Below are 16,994 nucleotides of genomic sequence, written 5' to 3'. Positions count from 1 at the left end.
AATTATGTGGGTACCCAAATTAAAATTACTGCATTAACTATTAAAATTACTGCATTAACATTTGAGGCAAGAACATTTCAAATAATTTTGAAATTCTTCACACCACCTATAAAACGTGTCACGTGTTATAAAATGTGTTATTTATCAATGGAGTATATTAAATACAGTTACAGTATGCTAACTAAAACTTACTAATGAAAAATATATTTTTAGTTTCTTGTAAATTAATCAAATTATTGATTGATTGTTTTTGGAAGCATAGCTTTCTTATCGCGGAAGGAATGCATTGATCGGTGCGGTAGCTCGCGCAGAGATATGAAAAAGTAAAAACGACTGAGACACACTTCGCGCGACCACACACTACGTAGAGTAGTAAACGCAGTCCCATGCGTGTTTCTTAAAATAAAATAAATTAAAATATAAAATAAATTAACAGACCATACGAAAGCCATGCACCATTTTTTTTTTCAACTAAGAAATACAAAATTTTTGGTCATAGTACTTAATCGGTTTTTCATTACCTACTCGGAGCAACCGACACAACTGCAAATATAGGCCAGGCACACAACACACACTATAAACTCATCCATCCTCGAGAAGCCGATTTAGTCAAAAATGTCTATAGAAAATGTCACACCGAGAGTGCAGTACGGCTAATATAGGAATACACAATTGCCGGATTTCACGCCTTGTGCTTGGCGATACAAACAGGTCCAAGTGGTAGTCACAGAACCGTACCCAGATCCCTACGCCGGGCTCTGTTATTTATTATAAAATAATATATTGATAAAATAATTGCCTTCAAGTAGCCAAATAAGAGGCATGAATTTGAATAAAAAGACCTTAAGTTTTTAGCGAGAATTTTATTATAAAACTGTATACTTTATTAAACTAACAAATGTATTTTAAATTACATTTCTTGATAGCTATAAATATACCGGGTGGAACCTCCGGTAACTCGATTTCCGTGCACCCAGCCCAATATCCGAAAAGCCCATACTCTGATTGGACTGGTAAATGCATTTTATTGGTTATACAGTGTAAAATAATCGAGGTTACTCACAGATATTCAATTAATTATACTAAAGTCGTCCTCTACATCCGAGATGTCGGATTCGCTTTCGCTACTCTCCCCTGTGTTCGCGTCTATTATCAATTGGTCTACGTCATCTTGCAGGTTGTCCGCAGCCCACATCTCAGTTTCCGTTTTCTCAACAACATGAGTGACATAATTGCGCCAATTTTGCTCTGTGACGCGTGCGAAACCGTCGTCGATCAACTGGCGTACCTCGTCGTTTTTAAAAGTGGTATTATGGGTACCTACATATCGCTTAACTTGGTTCCACACCATTTCTATAGGATTCAATTCGCAGTGATATGGAGGAAGCCTTAAAATATAAACATTATGTTGTGAAGCATACTCATCAAGATGATACTTATCGTATTGATCTTTAAAAGCACGCGCTGCTTCTAATAGCTCGGATTTCAAATAACACTCATCGAAAAAAAATGTCTTTTTCCACTAGCCATTCCTTGATTGCAGCTTTATTCCAGGAATTATTAGGGAATCTCTCTTTACGGGAGTGGTACGATGCATTGTCCATTACAATGACATTCCTGCGACCATTATTTGGTAAATTTGATATTAATGTCTCCTTAAACCACGACTCAAAATATGCGGCATCCATTTCATCGTGATAGTCGCCATCATTTTTCTTTGCCAGAAAAACACGCTGTGTGCCAGGAAGGAAACCTCCTGAAAAACCTGCATGCAATAAAACATATCGTGGACCTCGTTTAGTAGGTGCTTTTAAGCCAGTACTTAAACCTTTGAGAAAAGCATCACGACTGTTTTGTATCGTAGTATCGCACCATTCGTAATTTATAGATTGGCCAACATTAACCCACGATTCGTCCAAATATATGATATTGCAATGGTCTTTTCGCAATCGTCGTATAGTTCTCAAATAATTATGGCGCCAATGAATAATATCCTCTCGCTCCACCATGATGCTTCTTCGGCCACGTTTCTTATAAACAAATCCAATATCTTTCAGAAGTCTGTATAAAGTAGAAAGAGACAACGGCTGTATATTCTCATTACCTTGTATGAAGTTATGTATATGCTTTAAGAATGGCGGCAAATTTTTCATGAAAAATTCACAATGAACAATTCTCCGTAGAATACTTCTTACACCCTCGTCATATGTGAATATTCTAGAATTTGATTGACACACTCGTTTTTTACGTTTTTTTGGCGATTTCAACGTTCCACTCTGTTCTGTTTCTTTTTTGAAATTGTAAATGCTTCTTTCGCTAACACCAGTCATCAACGAAGTACGTCTTACAGCAGCACTTACATTAAGTTGTTCCGTATTTTGTACAAAATACAACACATTTAACACTACGAGTTTAGCGCAACCGTTAAATAATTCACCGGATTTAAACTTATGGGACTCCATGCTCTCTGTTGAAACTCGGACTAAATTTTGAAGTGTAGTTTCGTTTTCCAAAAGCACTTTCACCCCCTACCCATCCTTAGGATGGGTAGGGGGTGAAATAGGGAAAGCTTGGAGTTTATCAAATACTAATTATGACAAACAAGTTTATGGCCATATTTAGGTGATTATGTTAATGATGGTAATTTGTAGCAGAAGTTTTACAAAAGAAATGAAGACCTATTTATAGAAACAACATAACTGTATTTTTAATATTTTACATACAATAGAAAAAATCTAATTTCTATGAAAGAATTGGAAATTTGAATATTATATATAATATCTATAAATAATATCATTTCCAAGTTTCCAAATTCTTTCCTAGAAATTATGTAGGTTTTTTCTATTTTATGTAAAACAGTAAAACTACAGTTATTGTATGTTGTTCTTGTAAAGAGGTGTTCAAATGTTACTCTTATGAATATGATTCAATTGTATATCTCATGTTGACGTTTTATATGCAAAATTCATAGTTTTCGTTGTCAATAACTCATCAATGCCTTTTTATTCTACTGTATACGTATACATGATATAAAATATTTTTCTCGTACTGCCGACAGATGCATTTTATCCAAGCTGGTCCTGTGAGACAATGAGCAATCAACAGCTGGAGAAAACCGACAACCCTGCGCGTTTATTCTCCATAAGAAAACCATCGCCGTATCTTACCCGTACTGCACTCTCAGTGTGACATTTTCTATAGTGTTTGACAATGTTTGTCGTAATAACAGGCGTAACGACTAATTATTTGTTTATTCACTCCATTTAATAATGTTAAAAGTCCTAGTGGTTGATGCACTTATTTTAAGTAAAAAAATAGACGGTACTCACCTGTAACTTCTTTTTGCACATACTAATGGTGTCAGTAGAATAAACGGACAGTTTAACATCTGAACACGAATGGGACAGTCTCAATTTTAAAACAGTCTCGGTACCACCGTCTACCGGTTCTGAACACTCTGCAGGTGAATCTCGACCATTGTCTTCTTTCACAATATTGATAGGATACGAAAGGCAATAGATAGGAACCTGATACCGCGCACCCAACTCATCGTAACACTCCGTCAGGTACCCGTTAGGCACCGATACGCTAGCTCCGTCGAGAATAGCTTGAGCTAACTCGTAATCCATGGCTTCGGCTGCCACCGCGGCAGCCCTGAGGGCGTCCCATATTTCGCGACGTCCCTCGAAGGCCGGTGCTGTGTCCCAGAATTCATCTCGTTTGCTTCGAAGTTGTCCTTCCGTTAGGGGTACGTCAGATTTCCATCTAATCGTTTCATGGCACAGGGGGTGGTTCTTTCGTTGACTACCTGTAACAAAAAGGACTTTCAATAAGATGTTTTCGTAGCACCAAAATTAGTTTTATGTGACGAGGACTTCAAGAAGATTCTACTGAAAGTGGGTATCTTACCATAAATACCGACAAAAACAAAAATGTTGACAACAGCCTGTTGCCTCTAGAATTGCCGTTAGTGGGGTAATAGATATACACAACTTTGAAAAACGGAAAAACTCCTTAACTGAGAAACATTCCAGCAGAATTAATAAACTAGTAACAAGTTCTGACAGTCTTGTAACGACTCTGTAAGACATTTACGCTACAAATGTGTTACATTTTTGTTTTTTATTGTTCTTTGGTGAAGCAAGCTGAAATAAGTCTTAAAAGAAAGATTTTTTTAATAAGGAAAAGTAAATGCAACCATAAAAAAGCACGCCAAGTAAGACTTAGCAGACGCTGAAGTTATTGTTCGTGACTCTATTTTATGAAAATAACTTATAAAAAGTAAAAAAAAAGCAATCGGGGCACAAAAACAGTTATTGGCTGCTTGCATGATCAAGAAACGATACGATTAGACAGAAAATATCTGAGCTGCTGGAGCTCGAACGATTTTTTTCTGCAAATCAACGATCTTGTTTTGTTACGAGTGACAATGAAAAACATAAGGGACACAAGGCTAATAAATAGATACAATAGCAGAGATCTCGAAAAAAAAATCAATCAATTAGCCTAATATAGAGATACAAGATGAAAACACCTTTCACAAATATAATACCCAAAATAAACCCTTTCTTCCAAAAGAATTAGATAGTTTATATATGATCTAATAAAAAAATCTTAGAAAATCTAAACTATTAATTCATATTTATTTCAAAGAAATCTTATTAATAGGAAAACATTAACTGCTTAATTACATTTAATAGGCGTATTAAAACCTACTTGTTGAATTAGACCTAACACGAAAAGTATAACCACATTAAGTTATCACCAAAAAGTAAAAATAGAACAGAGATGCAACAGCATCATAATTTGTATACCTTATCTAGTAATATATTTACTAAACACGTGATATTCAATGGAATATCATTCTTTTTTGTGGTATTTAATGTGATTCATGTAAATATTGTAGATTTTAAATAAAATAACCATTTCTATCTTCAAATGAGTGACGTAAAGAAAGTTAAATAAATAAAAGAGCAGCAAAAGAAACGGATTTTTCACAATTTGCATCCATGGCTTGTTGAGAGATGACGTATAAAAAAGTGGGTGTATATTCCGGAATCAAAAAGAGACTTTGTAGTGGCACCATTTAAAGTTCAGATTTCAGAGGACATTATCCTGTAATGAATAATGTCGTTCTATATCTAGGAGGAACAAGATGTACCTTTGAAAAAGACTCCAAAAATTTCATATTTTTTAATCTATTGCTGAAATTTTAGATCAATACAACATGGAAAAGAAAAAGTAGAAAAGGTATCTCTACTCCGAAATAAAATACTCAATAATAAACACCTATTGTAAATTACTCCTTAGAAGACCAGACAAGAAAGAGTTGCATTAAATAATTACTCTAGACTCTAGAGAAAGCAAAGCATAAACAAATACTCCACTGACTCTCCCGATTGGTAATTGGAATGGTGGACCTGCACTTCATCTACTATAAAAAGAAACTAGACTACTTTCTAACACAGACGGAAAACGAATCAGTTAAAGAAAATGGATTATGAATTATGGAACTTGGTATGTACAAGGAATCCAATACAGTCAAATGGGCAATTACATGCATTAACACGGAAAAAAACACAAAAATGGAAAATCTGATTTTTAACATTGACCCATAACTACAAAGGCAATACAGTAACACCAATGTTAACTGTCGGCAGGCAAAAATTATAAAATAAATAATTAAAGATGAGTAAGAACAACGAGAGTTCATAGCAGGACTGTGGTGTCTGGATCACAGAAAGCTATACGAATATAAGCTAATTAAAGCTAGTAAAGAAATCAACACAATAATAAACATTAAAATAAGAAATTAAGTAGCCACAGGCTTTTGTGTAAATAAATGCCTCAAATGTAGATGACCCTTAACCCAACATTATTCAAAATAAATATAGATTATACACTAAAAAACAGGAAAAAAAATTTCATGGAATGGGTATACATGATGACTTAGAATACATAACGAGGAAGATCTGTGAATCTGTGAATAAAGGGGCAATCAACAGATTTGATTTTAGGAAATGACTGCAACGAAAAAATAAAAGGATATGAGAACCAAGCAATAATAAAGAATGAACGGATAGACTAGAAATCAAGGAGAAAATGTCACTAGGGAGGAGAAGTAAGAAGATTAAATTGTATATAATGGCACAAAGATATCAGCCAAAGAATGAAAACATGTGCAACACAATTGTAAAGAGTATCACACTCTATAAAGCAGATGTTTTGAGATTGTAAGCATAGGCTAAAAAAAGAATGAGCACTATAGGGATAAAATCATGAAGAATATAATCAAAGTTAAAAAGAGAATTAGAGACGGCATGGAAAGGGGACAACTGGAATGGTACGGACACTTGGTCTGAATGGAAGAAAAGTAATGACTGATAGCAGCGTGGAAGTGAAAGGTTCCAGAAAGAAAAAATGGAACGAACAGAACATCAGAAACTGTGCCATGAGCATGAAACTTGGATGAAAAATGTGCCGAACATAGAAAACAGACAGTGACATTATGATCCATTTATATAGGGTAGCTGGACGAAAAAGAAACAGACATTATTAGGAATATTTTTAAAAAATCGAGCAACACATTGTTTTTTGAATAAATCAGAACACATTTTCTGGTATTTTCGATTATTTTATTTTGAGCCTTAATCCAGGGTAAGAATCACTACAAAATTTTTAATGGCAATGATGGTCAAATAAGATATTGTTTTAAAGCTCTTGCAAATTACCTAAATTAGGTTAGAGTAGTTGGCTACAAATGTCAATAAACTTATTTTACCACAACAAAATAGCTTCATAACAATATAAACCATCCTTTTAGAAATTTTAATAAATCTGTGAAAAGATATCATGAAGCTGATATACACTAAGAATGTAATACTCTATGGTAAAAACATACAAAAACTTAAGACCTAAAGACAGACAGAAAGATCAGAACAAAAATTATTTTGAATGTGAAAGTAATTTATGTGAGTTAAATCCAAAAGTATATCTTCTTTACCAGATACCATTTTTTAAGCATTTATATATGTCTTAAGATTAACCTTTCAAAGGTAAATTATTGACTTTCTTCACTTTTATTCAGTGTACAAGGGTTAAGATCCATCATAGAATATCTGCTTTTTTTGTAGCCATATGGTGTTATACCTGGTCATACTGAAGCCAATTGGTATACTGTACATCTTCCATTTGTGTATCCTTCTAGCTAAGGTTTTAGTGTTAACAACAACTTATATAGCTGGAACCTACAGCTTTATGTGCCCTCCCAACCACAGTGGTGGTTCTGTTAAATTAGAAATTGAAAATTTTCTAATGTCTGTACCAGACCATCCTGTTTGGTAAGCCGGTACCTAGCCATTGAGCTATACCTGCTATAAATACTGGTCTAAGATTTTGTATACTTGGCATTTCATTTTCTTGTGATGTTGTCCTATCCTATTGTTGGGTTTTGCAGTTTCTTATTTCCTCTTGTTCTACTCACATGTATGCATTTTCATTTAGTTTGATCAATTTTCATACCAGTGTTTTGTGCAGCTGATTCTATCAGATTAAAAGTCTTTCTCTCCATGATATTGTGATTATATCAACATCACTTGTAAAAGTTGCTATTAGCACATGCTGAATAGTATGCACCACAAGGTATCTCCCATTCATGGCCCCTTTTTCACATCTATTGTTTCCATTATTTTTTTTTTAGCTATATCCCGATTTTACTTAGTGTATAAAGAAATGGTGTGCTCACTTGTTTTTTACGGGTCTCACATATAATAAAGATCTAGTCTGTTGTTGACCTTTGTTGGGATTTGCCAATTGTTGCAAACTGAATCTTAATTTTTCATAAACTATGTTGAATGTTTTCCATATTTTGTATGCTATGTTAAGCACCAAATTCTAAGTGGTCTCCTTTTTTATGTAATGGTCTAATTAATTATACCAGCACTCCATTTATCACTTATTGCTTGTTCACCCCTGTATTTATTGCTAGCTCACATTTTGCACTCATTAATGAGTCAGTCTCCTCCTTTAATCACCTCAGGTGATGTTTGGTCTGATCTCAGTCCTTAATTATTCTTTGATTAACTGTCTTGCATATATCAGTCTTTTTATTCTATATCATAAGGTCCTAAATCAGTTGAATTACTGTAAATTTTAATTGAAACATTTTCCTTGATTTGATATATATATTTTCCATTATTGATGGATTCTTTTTAGTTTATTGGTTGATTTTCCATTTAAATATTTCTAAATAAATTTCTGGACCTTGTTGAATGGTATCAACCTACTGTCTTTATCCTTTTTTTCATTTTTACACACATACCCTAAGTAAACAGCTACAGATAAGTCCTTTGATTCCCTACATATTTATTTTCTTAAATTTCACCTGATAAGTCTCTATAGTGTTTTTGTAAATGACTGCTATTATATTTATTATATTCTTTTACCTAATAAAAATAATGCAATTATAACAATACTTCGAAACATTATAGATAATAAATACAATGGGTTTTTCCTCATTACCCTATACTTGAAAATAATAATTTATCTCATAATTTAATTAATACATCAGACTTGTTTTAAAACAACTAACATCATGAACTGCATACAGTTTACAAAACTGTAATTCTTTAGAAAATATCGTAAAGAAGTACAAACCATTAACCATCCAACTGTATCACCAATAACAAATAATGAATTAGAAAGGAAATTACTTTCATACTTTATCATGCAAAGTACTTATTGGACAATATGTTGAATAATTAATAACTGTAGTATGTGGTGGAAAAAAGGGTTATTTTTAAAAGCAACCCTTAAAATATAAACTTTTATAAAAAAAAAACTGTTTAAACCGAAAATATTTAAATAAAAACTTTCACTTTTACTAACTTTAAAATGAAACAAACTAATACATTCATAGTTTTTTAAAACAAGTTTAATATGGTTTGTTCCTGTTAGGTATAATCATTAGAAAAGGTCTATAAAGGTTATTAAACTACCTGAGTTGGGTCGGCTTATTGACCCTGAAGAATCGTCGATAGCACCACTTCTACTACGCGTTATACCTATGCAACCTCCCATTGCGATAATTTCGTACATAAAGTCATTTCATTGCTTTTAATAAATGTTGTTTCTTCGTAAACAATCACGAACATTTTCCACCCATCATACACTCACAGCCTTTCAACAAATGACAAAATTGTGACGTGCGACATGCTTGACATTAACATCAATATACTGTCAATTCAATCGACAGGAATACCAACCGATATTCTAATACCTCCTCACTTATAATACAAATGTCATTGTTTGGCATCTTTTAATTAATCTTAGGTCAAGCTAAATAACTTAATGCTTAGATTGTTTAATTTATTTTTCATTTGTTATAATTTACCGTTTAATTGAATGTCATCAGTAATTATGTAATGTGTATAGTGTGTTGCATACTATTAAGAAGAATAATAGGATTATCTTCGAAAAATTATTATCACTGCAGCTACGCCATAAATGATAAAACAATGAGAAATTAAAAAATAAATATAGAAAAGCTACCATAAATTACTGTAAACTCTAGTAAACCACTATAAAATACCTGGTAATATAAATCAAAGTTTAAGAGAAATCATCCATCTATAGAGGTCAAACCAATCTAAAAATTAAGATAATAGTTTGATAATAGTGAATATGTTTTTATGTTAAAATTAATTATATCTATATATAATGAATTACAATTATACTATTGTATTTTATTTAAAGGAAAGCGCAGATATTATAAGTTTACAACATCTTTTGATGTAAATATATCCCTTTTTATTGTAAAAATACAAATTATATATTGTTCGGCAGCTACTTTCTTGAGGCGTTTTAAATTTTTTTTATCTAACGGAGGTCAACCAGAATTTCCTTTGAAAATACATTTATTTTGAAGTTTCGATGTTTTTTCAACTGAGGTGGTTCATTTCCATTAAATATAGTAAATTACAGAAATTACGTTAAACAAATTTTTGAATAGCATTGTGATTATGCTTTTAAAATTTGTTCCATTTTTTTGTTACTTTACAGGTCTTTTATAATTCAAATAAAAACAAAAAGTTCACGCTGCGGACAGGATTCGAACCTGTGCGGGCAGAGCCCAATGGATTTCAAGTCCATCTCCTTAACCACTCGGACACCGCAGCTATACTCACGAATATTTTAAGTACATATATCTTAGTAAATTGAGAACAATGATTTATTTTAACTTATAAAAATAAAATTTACTAGTAATAAAAGCAAAAAGACCTATGATATAATAAAAAAAAACCATGATATACACTACAAAGCTATTCTGGTAAATTTGAAAGGTTTAGACGACATATTGTATTATATACATTATGCAACCCACTTTGAAAGTACTGCTACATGGTTGACTGTATCTCAGGAGCCAGGTGTAAATTTGATTCAAATACTTTACTGATCGCATTCTATTATTTCAATAGAAACACAATTGTTTTCGAAGTGAATATAATCTGTCTCACATTAAGTTTATAGCTATTAGCTCTTCACAAATTAAGTAAAAAATAATATTAATATTATTTACTAAAAGTTGGATATAGTTAATACGTCTTACGTTACAGAAAGTTAATACGTCTATGGTCTAAATGTCTAAATTGTTTGGTTAAACGTGATCTGGTAAAAATATCTAAAGATATTGCGACATTTAAATGTTTTATTATTAAAGTTTTATTTATTAAAAATTAAAAGTAATATTACGCCAGGAGTTGTTTTTGTCGAGCTTTTCCGACATCTGCTGCGGTGTCCGAGTGGTTAAGGAGATGGACTTGAAATCCATTGGGCTCTGCCCGCACAGGTTCGAATCCTGTCCGCAGCGTAAACTTTTTGTTTTTTTTTTGCTTTTATTACTGTCCAAACGTTTATCTAAACTTTGGAATATGTTCTGAAGCTATTTTCTTGTGGTGTTTTAAAGTTGTTTACTATCTTTAAAAAGAATTAACTACCATTTCAGCAAAGAATATAGACATATGCGTCTATATTCTTTGATTTCAGTTTACAACATGTTTATTTTGAGGTTTCAATTTCCACTTCGGAAGTCGTTCTCAAAATAAACGTATTTTAAAGTGAAATTCTGGTTAATTCCCTTTAAAGTTAGTAAGTAAATTTTAGATTATTCCCAACATTATATAGGTAGATAACAAAAAATTAAAATGTCCAAGAAAATAGTTTTATTCTGTTAGCAGTGTTAGCGATTGAGAACTATTATATTATAACTACTGTTATATGATTATATACACGAACTATTGTACATAAAATTGTGATTTTTCTTTAGATTTTGGCACAAAGCTGCGGTGTCCGAGTGGTTAAGGAGATGGACTTGAAATCCATTGGGCTTTGCCCGCACAGGTTCGAATCCTGTCCGCAGCGAGCTTTTTGTTTATTAAAGTGGGACTACAATATAATAAAACCATACATGACCCACTGAGTAAAAATATGAGTGGCAACCGGTAGTGCTATTGTATTTGTATAAAGCAGGAGTCACCGCAGGAGTGGCCAACATTTCTCCAAAGTGTGCCACTATATCTCTTTAAAGTTATTCGTCCCACAAAAAATTTATGTGGGTAGGTAGTAAAAAAGTGGGGTTTAGTACTAATAAGTACCTAGTGTGATATAGTTTATGGTTGATGTGGTTAATGTGGCTTTTGAATCTGAGTTTTCTTAATTAAATCTTGAATGTGGGGTCAACTTTTTTTACAGCTATGCGATGACAATAACGCAAAGCAAAATTTCGAAAATATGGAAAGCATCTGTGGAAACGTATTTTTAAAATTCAATACAATTTGAATTGCTTGTGTTTGAAACTAGCTGGATACCGTAAAAAGCGACTACTTTGCACAATATTTTTTACTTTTGATCAAATCGTCGCAGAAACCATTAGGTTGAGGGTTGACCATGATTTTCAAGGGAGAACAATCTGGTGGACTTTCTGTGATGTATGGTATGTTTCTCATTATTGTATAGTCTGTTGTACTGCATAATCTTCCACTGGGTTGTGAATTTGGAAATTATTGTACTTCAGGTTTATTGCATCTGTGTCTTATTGGGATTAAGTTTAAGATGGTTTAAGTCTTCACTCTTTGAACTAGTTAAACAGCTGTTTGAGATCATTTTTTGTTAGGATTTCCTCAGGAGTTTTATAGACCTGATAGAAATGGCAACATCACATCAAACAGAGAACATTTGTTACAAATTGTAGAATCATTCTATGAGACATTATATAGCAACCAATCGACCCTAGATATAGTTGAATATCAGCAGAGGAAGGTTCAAAATCAGGGTTCTGAAGATATCCCAGAAATCTCCTTGGACGAAATTTACAAGGCTCTAAAAAAGATGAAGAATAACAAAGCTCCGGGGGAGGACGGTGTCGTCACGGAAGCGATAAAGATAGGAGGCTCAGTACTGATAACCAAAATTCAAAAGCTTTTTAATCTATGCCTATGGAATCAAAATATCCCAACAAAGTGGAATAATTCAATAACTGTACTCTTACACAAGAAGGGAGATATAGCAGACCTGGAAAGATACAGACCAATCAGTCTCCTTAACCATCTTTATAAATTATACACACGAATAATAACGAACAGATTAGAGACAAAACTGGATTTTTACCAACCTCGGGAACAAGCCGGTTTCCGCCCTAATTACGGCACAAACGATCACCTGCAGTGCCTAAAAACCCTGATAGAAAAAACTAACGAATATAACCGTCCCTTGGCATTGATATTTGTAGACTTTAAAAAGGCGTTTGATACAGTGGAACTACCGTCCATCTTAAGAGCACTACAAGATTGCAGGGTCGACCACAGATATTGTAATATAGTTAAAAATATATATGAAAATGCCACAACAACCATAAGTCTACATTCAGCAACTAATAAAATAAAGATAAAAAGGGGAGTCAGTCAAGGTGATACCATGTCACCAAAGCTGTTCATTACCGTTCTTGAGTATGCATTTAAAAAACTAACATGGCAACAGAAAGGAATATCCATCGATGGAGAAAAATTAAACCATCTACGTTTTGCGGACGATATCGTGCTTCTGTCAGATAATCTGGGAGAGATCAAAGACATGCTCCAAGAACTGAATGACATACTACAAGAAACTGGGCTGGAGATAAATTTCGAGAAAACCAAAATGATGACCAATATGGTTCCCAGCGAAGAGATACAGATCAATAACAACAAGGTAGAATTAATCGATAAATACACATACTTGGGTCATAAAATTAGAATAACCAGAGACAACCAAACCTGCGAGTTAAATAGACGAATCACGTTGGGATGGGCGGCATATGGAAGGATGAGAGACATTTTTAAAACAAATACCCCGATTCACCTGAAAAGGAAGGCATTTAACCAATGCATCTTACCAGTCTTGACCTACGGAGCAGAGACCCTAATTTTAACGAAAGCTACTGCCGAAAAACTGAGGGTAACACAAAGGCGAATGGAGAGATCAATGCTGGGCCTGACCTTGAAAGATCGCGTGAGAAATGAGGAGATACGCCGACGAACTGGCGTAGACGATATTATACTGCGAATCAATAAACAAAAGTGGAGGTGGGCTGGACATGTTGCTAGAATGGAAGACGGAAGATGGACGAAGAGATTATTGGAGTAGAGACCAAGAGCCGACAAGCAAAGTAGAGGCAGACCACCCACCCGATGGACCGACGACCTAAGGAGAATAGAAACAAACTGGAATGCAGCAGCTAGAGATAGAGAGAACTGGAGTCGTTTGGAGGAGGCCTATATCCAACAATGGATGTGAAAATGGGGCTGGATGATGATGATTTATAGACCTGTGCAAAAACAAGTAAAATATAAACATTATGTTATATTTTAGTCGTAAATTAAATTCATTACAGAATAAACAAATTGGTGCGAGAGATGGATAAAGAGATACGTGTAAGAAAGAGAACGCGATATCAATTTCGAAAATTTGACACAAAGCTGCGGTGTCCGAGTGGTTAAGGAGATGGACTTGAAATCCATTGGGCTCTGCCCGCACAGGTTCGAATCCTGTCCGCAGCGGAAATTTTTGTTTTTATTTTTATTTAAATTCAACTTTTTATGTAGAACTCCTAAAGAAGTACACAAAAGAAGCTACATATATAAAATCAAGAGAGAAATTCTGAACAACTAACACGACAAGCTCACCAAAAATATTGGGATAAGGTTGATATACACGAAAAAATAAATTAGCATATAAAGTCATGATACATTTATCCGACTGTCCGAAATAATAATAGATTTAGATGACAATAAAAATCGAAAATATCGATGAAATAACAACGGATGAACTGGATACCAAAAATAGAAAAGCTACAGGGGATATGTTGGATAAGTACAGAATTAATTAAATATGATGGCACTTTCTGCCACTTACGGCTCCTCCATATTTTTAATATATATTTGTTGACAGACATGCGAAATTCCATTTCCAACCGACCCTATTTTGGGCTCAATCTCCTCCTTAAATCCACAATTATATCGAGAAATACAAAAATAAAACTCTACAAAACAATAATACGCCCAATCCCAACATATGGTTCAGAGACCTGGACTCTAACAAGAAATAATGAAAACATGTTAGGATGTTTCAAAAGAAAAGTACTAAGGCGAATTTATGGAGCAGTGAATGACAATGGAGTGTGGAGAAGACGATACAATTTCGAACTTTATAGAATATACCAGGAACCTGATATCGTAAAACATATTAAGATAGGACGTCTGAGGTGGATAGGGCATGTAATGCGGATGGAACAAAATGACCCTGCTAGAAAAACGCTCCTTGACAGACCCATTGGTCAGAGAAGAAGAGGAAGACCTAGAACAAGGTTCCTTGATAACATCGATGAAGACATGAGAAAAATGGGAATACGTGCTTGGCGGAGAAAGGCGATGGATAGGAACGACTGGAGAGAAATTCTTGAGGAGGCTTGGATGCACGTAAGGTTGTAAAGCCAGAATGATGATGATGATGTTTTCGTTTATTGAAGATGTGGTTTCTCCAAGTAAGTCGTCCATCAAGATGAGTACCAAGGTATTTTGCACTATCGGCTTTCGGTATATCTTGATTGTTTAGTTGTGCAGGTGGACATGTCAGACGTTTAGTGGTAAAAAGTTCCATCATCAGCAACTGTTGCCAACTAACACTGATCAGAAGTGGGTCGGCAGTGTATAATAGATATAAAAGTGGACCAAGCACACTACCTTGAGGTACCCAGAGTTTATAGGTCTCAATGCTGTTAATAGCGTACCGTATTTTATCTGGAACAACTTGGTGGCCAGAGATTCCTGTGCTAGCAGTCCATTCTGGAGGTTGCATATATTGGAAAAAGTTCTGCAGAATATATGAAGCCCTGTGGATTTGAGTCAAACATTAGGGATTCTTGACGGTCCTGAATATATACAACTCAACCGACTTCCAAACTTGACTTTGAATCATCTGCGAAAATCCTGCATGGTGTATTACACTTGTCAATCTATTGAGGAAGTTGATATCGCCATCAAAGTTGGGGTAGCAAACGTTGCCATCGAAATAAGAGATTGGAAGAATGCAGTTCATAGTTTCATTAAATTAATCAATATGATCAGCAACACTCACCGAGAAATTTCGATAATGAATTATTTGCTCAAGATATTTCCCAAAATCATCAATAATCGGGTCTACCAGAACCTGGGACTTGATATTAGCGACACATACTTGGGATTCAGGAGAGGACCATAAAGTAGAAAAATTTCATTGAAAGTTGTTGAAAAATAGTTTTTTCAGCGAAAGAAAGAAATGGATATTGAAAGAGAACACGATATATATTTTGAGTAGTAGACAGCAAGCTGCGGTGTCCGAGTGGTTAAGGAGATGGACTTGAAATCCATTGGGCTCTGCCCGCACAGGTTCGAATCCTGTCCGCAGCGTGAACTTTTTAATATTTTCAAATACTATGTTCTGTGTTATCGCTGTCTGCGTCAAGTAATGAGTCTAATAGGCGATTAATTGGTATTTTTATTTTGTTTTCGAAATATATTTTCTATATTATTGATGTAGTATAAATGCTTAAATATTGGCAATTCTAACAGTTAAATATGTATTTATTGGTAAAATTGGTATTATATATATTAATATAACACTCTTATTATTAATAATAAATAAGTTCATTAAAAAAAAATTAAAATTAAGTACTCTGCTTATATTGCATATTATAAATTCAAAATGAACAAGCTGCGGTGTCCGAGTGGTTAAGGAGATGGACTTGAAATCCATTGGGCTCTGCCCGCACAGGTTCGAATCCTGTCCGCAGCGTAAACTTTTTGTTTAAAATTATAGTTATTTTTTAGTTTATATCTATATTTAGTTATTTTTAATTAATAATGAGTGAGCAACAATATCCTGTCAGTTTTATTCATGCGGCATTTAATTCGTTTAATATATCTACTTTTTCCAAAATACTTTTTTTGCTTTTATAAATATGAATACAAAATTGTGTAACTATTTTATTTTATTTTTATGTTTTGTTATTTTAAAGACAGTGTTTAGCGAATATGCATTTTTGTCCAACATTCCGTTGGGAATAGACCACAAATTTATAAAATACATTATAAAATAAACGAATTGTTGGCAATTGATATTATATCGTAAGTTGCTGAAACGAAAATATGTACTAACTTAAGGAGGTTATTAACACGTTCCCTGCCATTTTGCTCCTACGGTAATTCTTCTGCTTTACGTGCCATCTCCGCGACGAAGGTTGGAAATCATCACTGCTATTCTAACTTTTGACACTACGGCCCGAAAGAGTTCAGTTGAGCTGCATTAAATCATTCTCTGAGGTTTCTCAGCCAGGACATTCTTCTTCTACGTATGCGCTGCGCTTTCCTTGAATCTTTCCCTGCATTATTAGTTTTAGGAATTCATATCTGTCACCACATATTATA

At 33.9% G+C, this 16,994-nt stretch overlaps 1 protein-coding gene and 6 non-coding genes across 7 annotated transcripts in view; 5 read left to right on the top strand and 2 right to left on the bottom strand.

The window, feature by feature from the left end:
• Window positions 1–9,201, bottom strand: part of LOC140445842 (ubiquitin domain-containing protein 1) — a 75,663-nt gene extending 66,462 nt beyond the window's left edge. Inside the window, exons 1-2 of the mRNA XM_072538224.1 lie at window positions 8,997–9,201; window positions 3,330–3,808 (exon numbers count right to left, since the gene is read on the bottom strand). Of these exons, the coding sequence (XP_072394325.1) occupies window positions 3,330–3,808; window positions 8,997–9,096 (579 nt within the window). The 5' untranslated portion in view covers window positions 9,097–9,201. The remainder of the gene's footprint in view (window positions 1–3,329; window positions 3,809–8,996) is intronic.
• An 892-nt stretch (window positions 9,202–10,093) lies between these two features.
• TRNAS-UGA (transfer RNA serine (anticodon UGA)) lies at window positions 10,094–10,175 on the bottom strand. The gene has a single exon. It is a non-coding gene; the product is annotated as a tRNA-Ser (tRNA).
• A 610-nt stretch (window positions 10,176–10,785) lies between these two features.
• On the top strand, window positions 10,786–10,867 carry TRNAS-UGA (transfer RNA serine (anticodon UGA)). Its single transcript has one exon. It is a non-coding gene; the product is annotated as a tRNA-Ser (tRNA).
• A 469-nt stretch (window positions 10,868–11,336) lies between these two features.
• On the top strand, window positions 11,337–11,418 carry TRNAS-UGA (transfer RNA serine (anticodon UGA)). Its single transcript has one exon. It is a non-coding gene; the product is annotated as a tRNA-Ser (tRNA).
• Window positions 11,419–14,008: 2,590 nt separating this feature from the next.
• On the top strand, window positions 14,009–14,090 carry TRNAS-UGA (transfer RNA serine (anticodon UGA)). The gene has a single exon. It is a non-coding gene; the product is annotated as a tRNA-Ser (tRNA).
• A 1,805-nt stretch (window positions 14,091–15,895) lies between these two features.
• Window positions 15,896–15,977, top strand: TRNAS-UGA (transfer RNA serine (anticodon UGA)). The gene has a single exon. It is a non-coding gene; the product is annotated as a tRNA-Ser (tRNA).
• A 303-nt stretch (window positions 15,978–16,280) lies between these two features.
• On the top strand, window positions 16,281–16,362 carry TRNAS-UGA (transfer RNA serine (anticodon UGA)). Its single transcript has one exon. It is a non-coding gene; the product is annotated as a tRNA-Ser (tRNA).
• The last annotated feature ends 632 nt before the right edge of the window (window positions 16,363–16,994 follow it).

Source organism: Diabrotica undecimpunctata, chromosome 7, assembly GCF_040954645.1.
Source record: "Diabrotica undecimpunctata isolate CICGRU chromosome 7, icDiaUnde3, whole genome shotgun sequence".
Taxonomy (NCBI): Eukaryota; Metazoa; Arthropoda; class Insecta; order Coleoptera; family Chrysomelidae; genus Diabrotica; species Diabrotica undecimpunctata.
The sequence above is the reverse complement of the archived record's forward strand: the minus strand, read 5'-3'. Positions and strand labels throughout refer to the sequence as shown.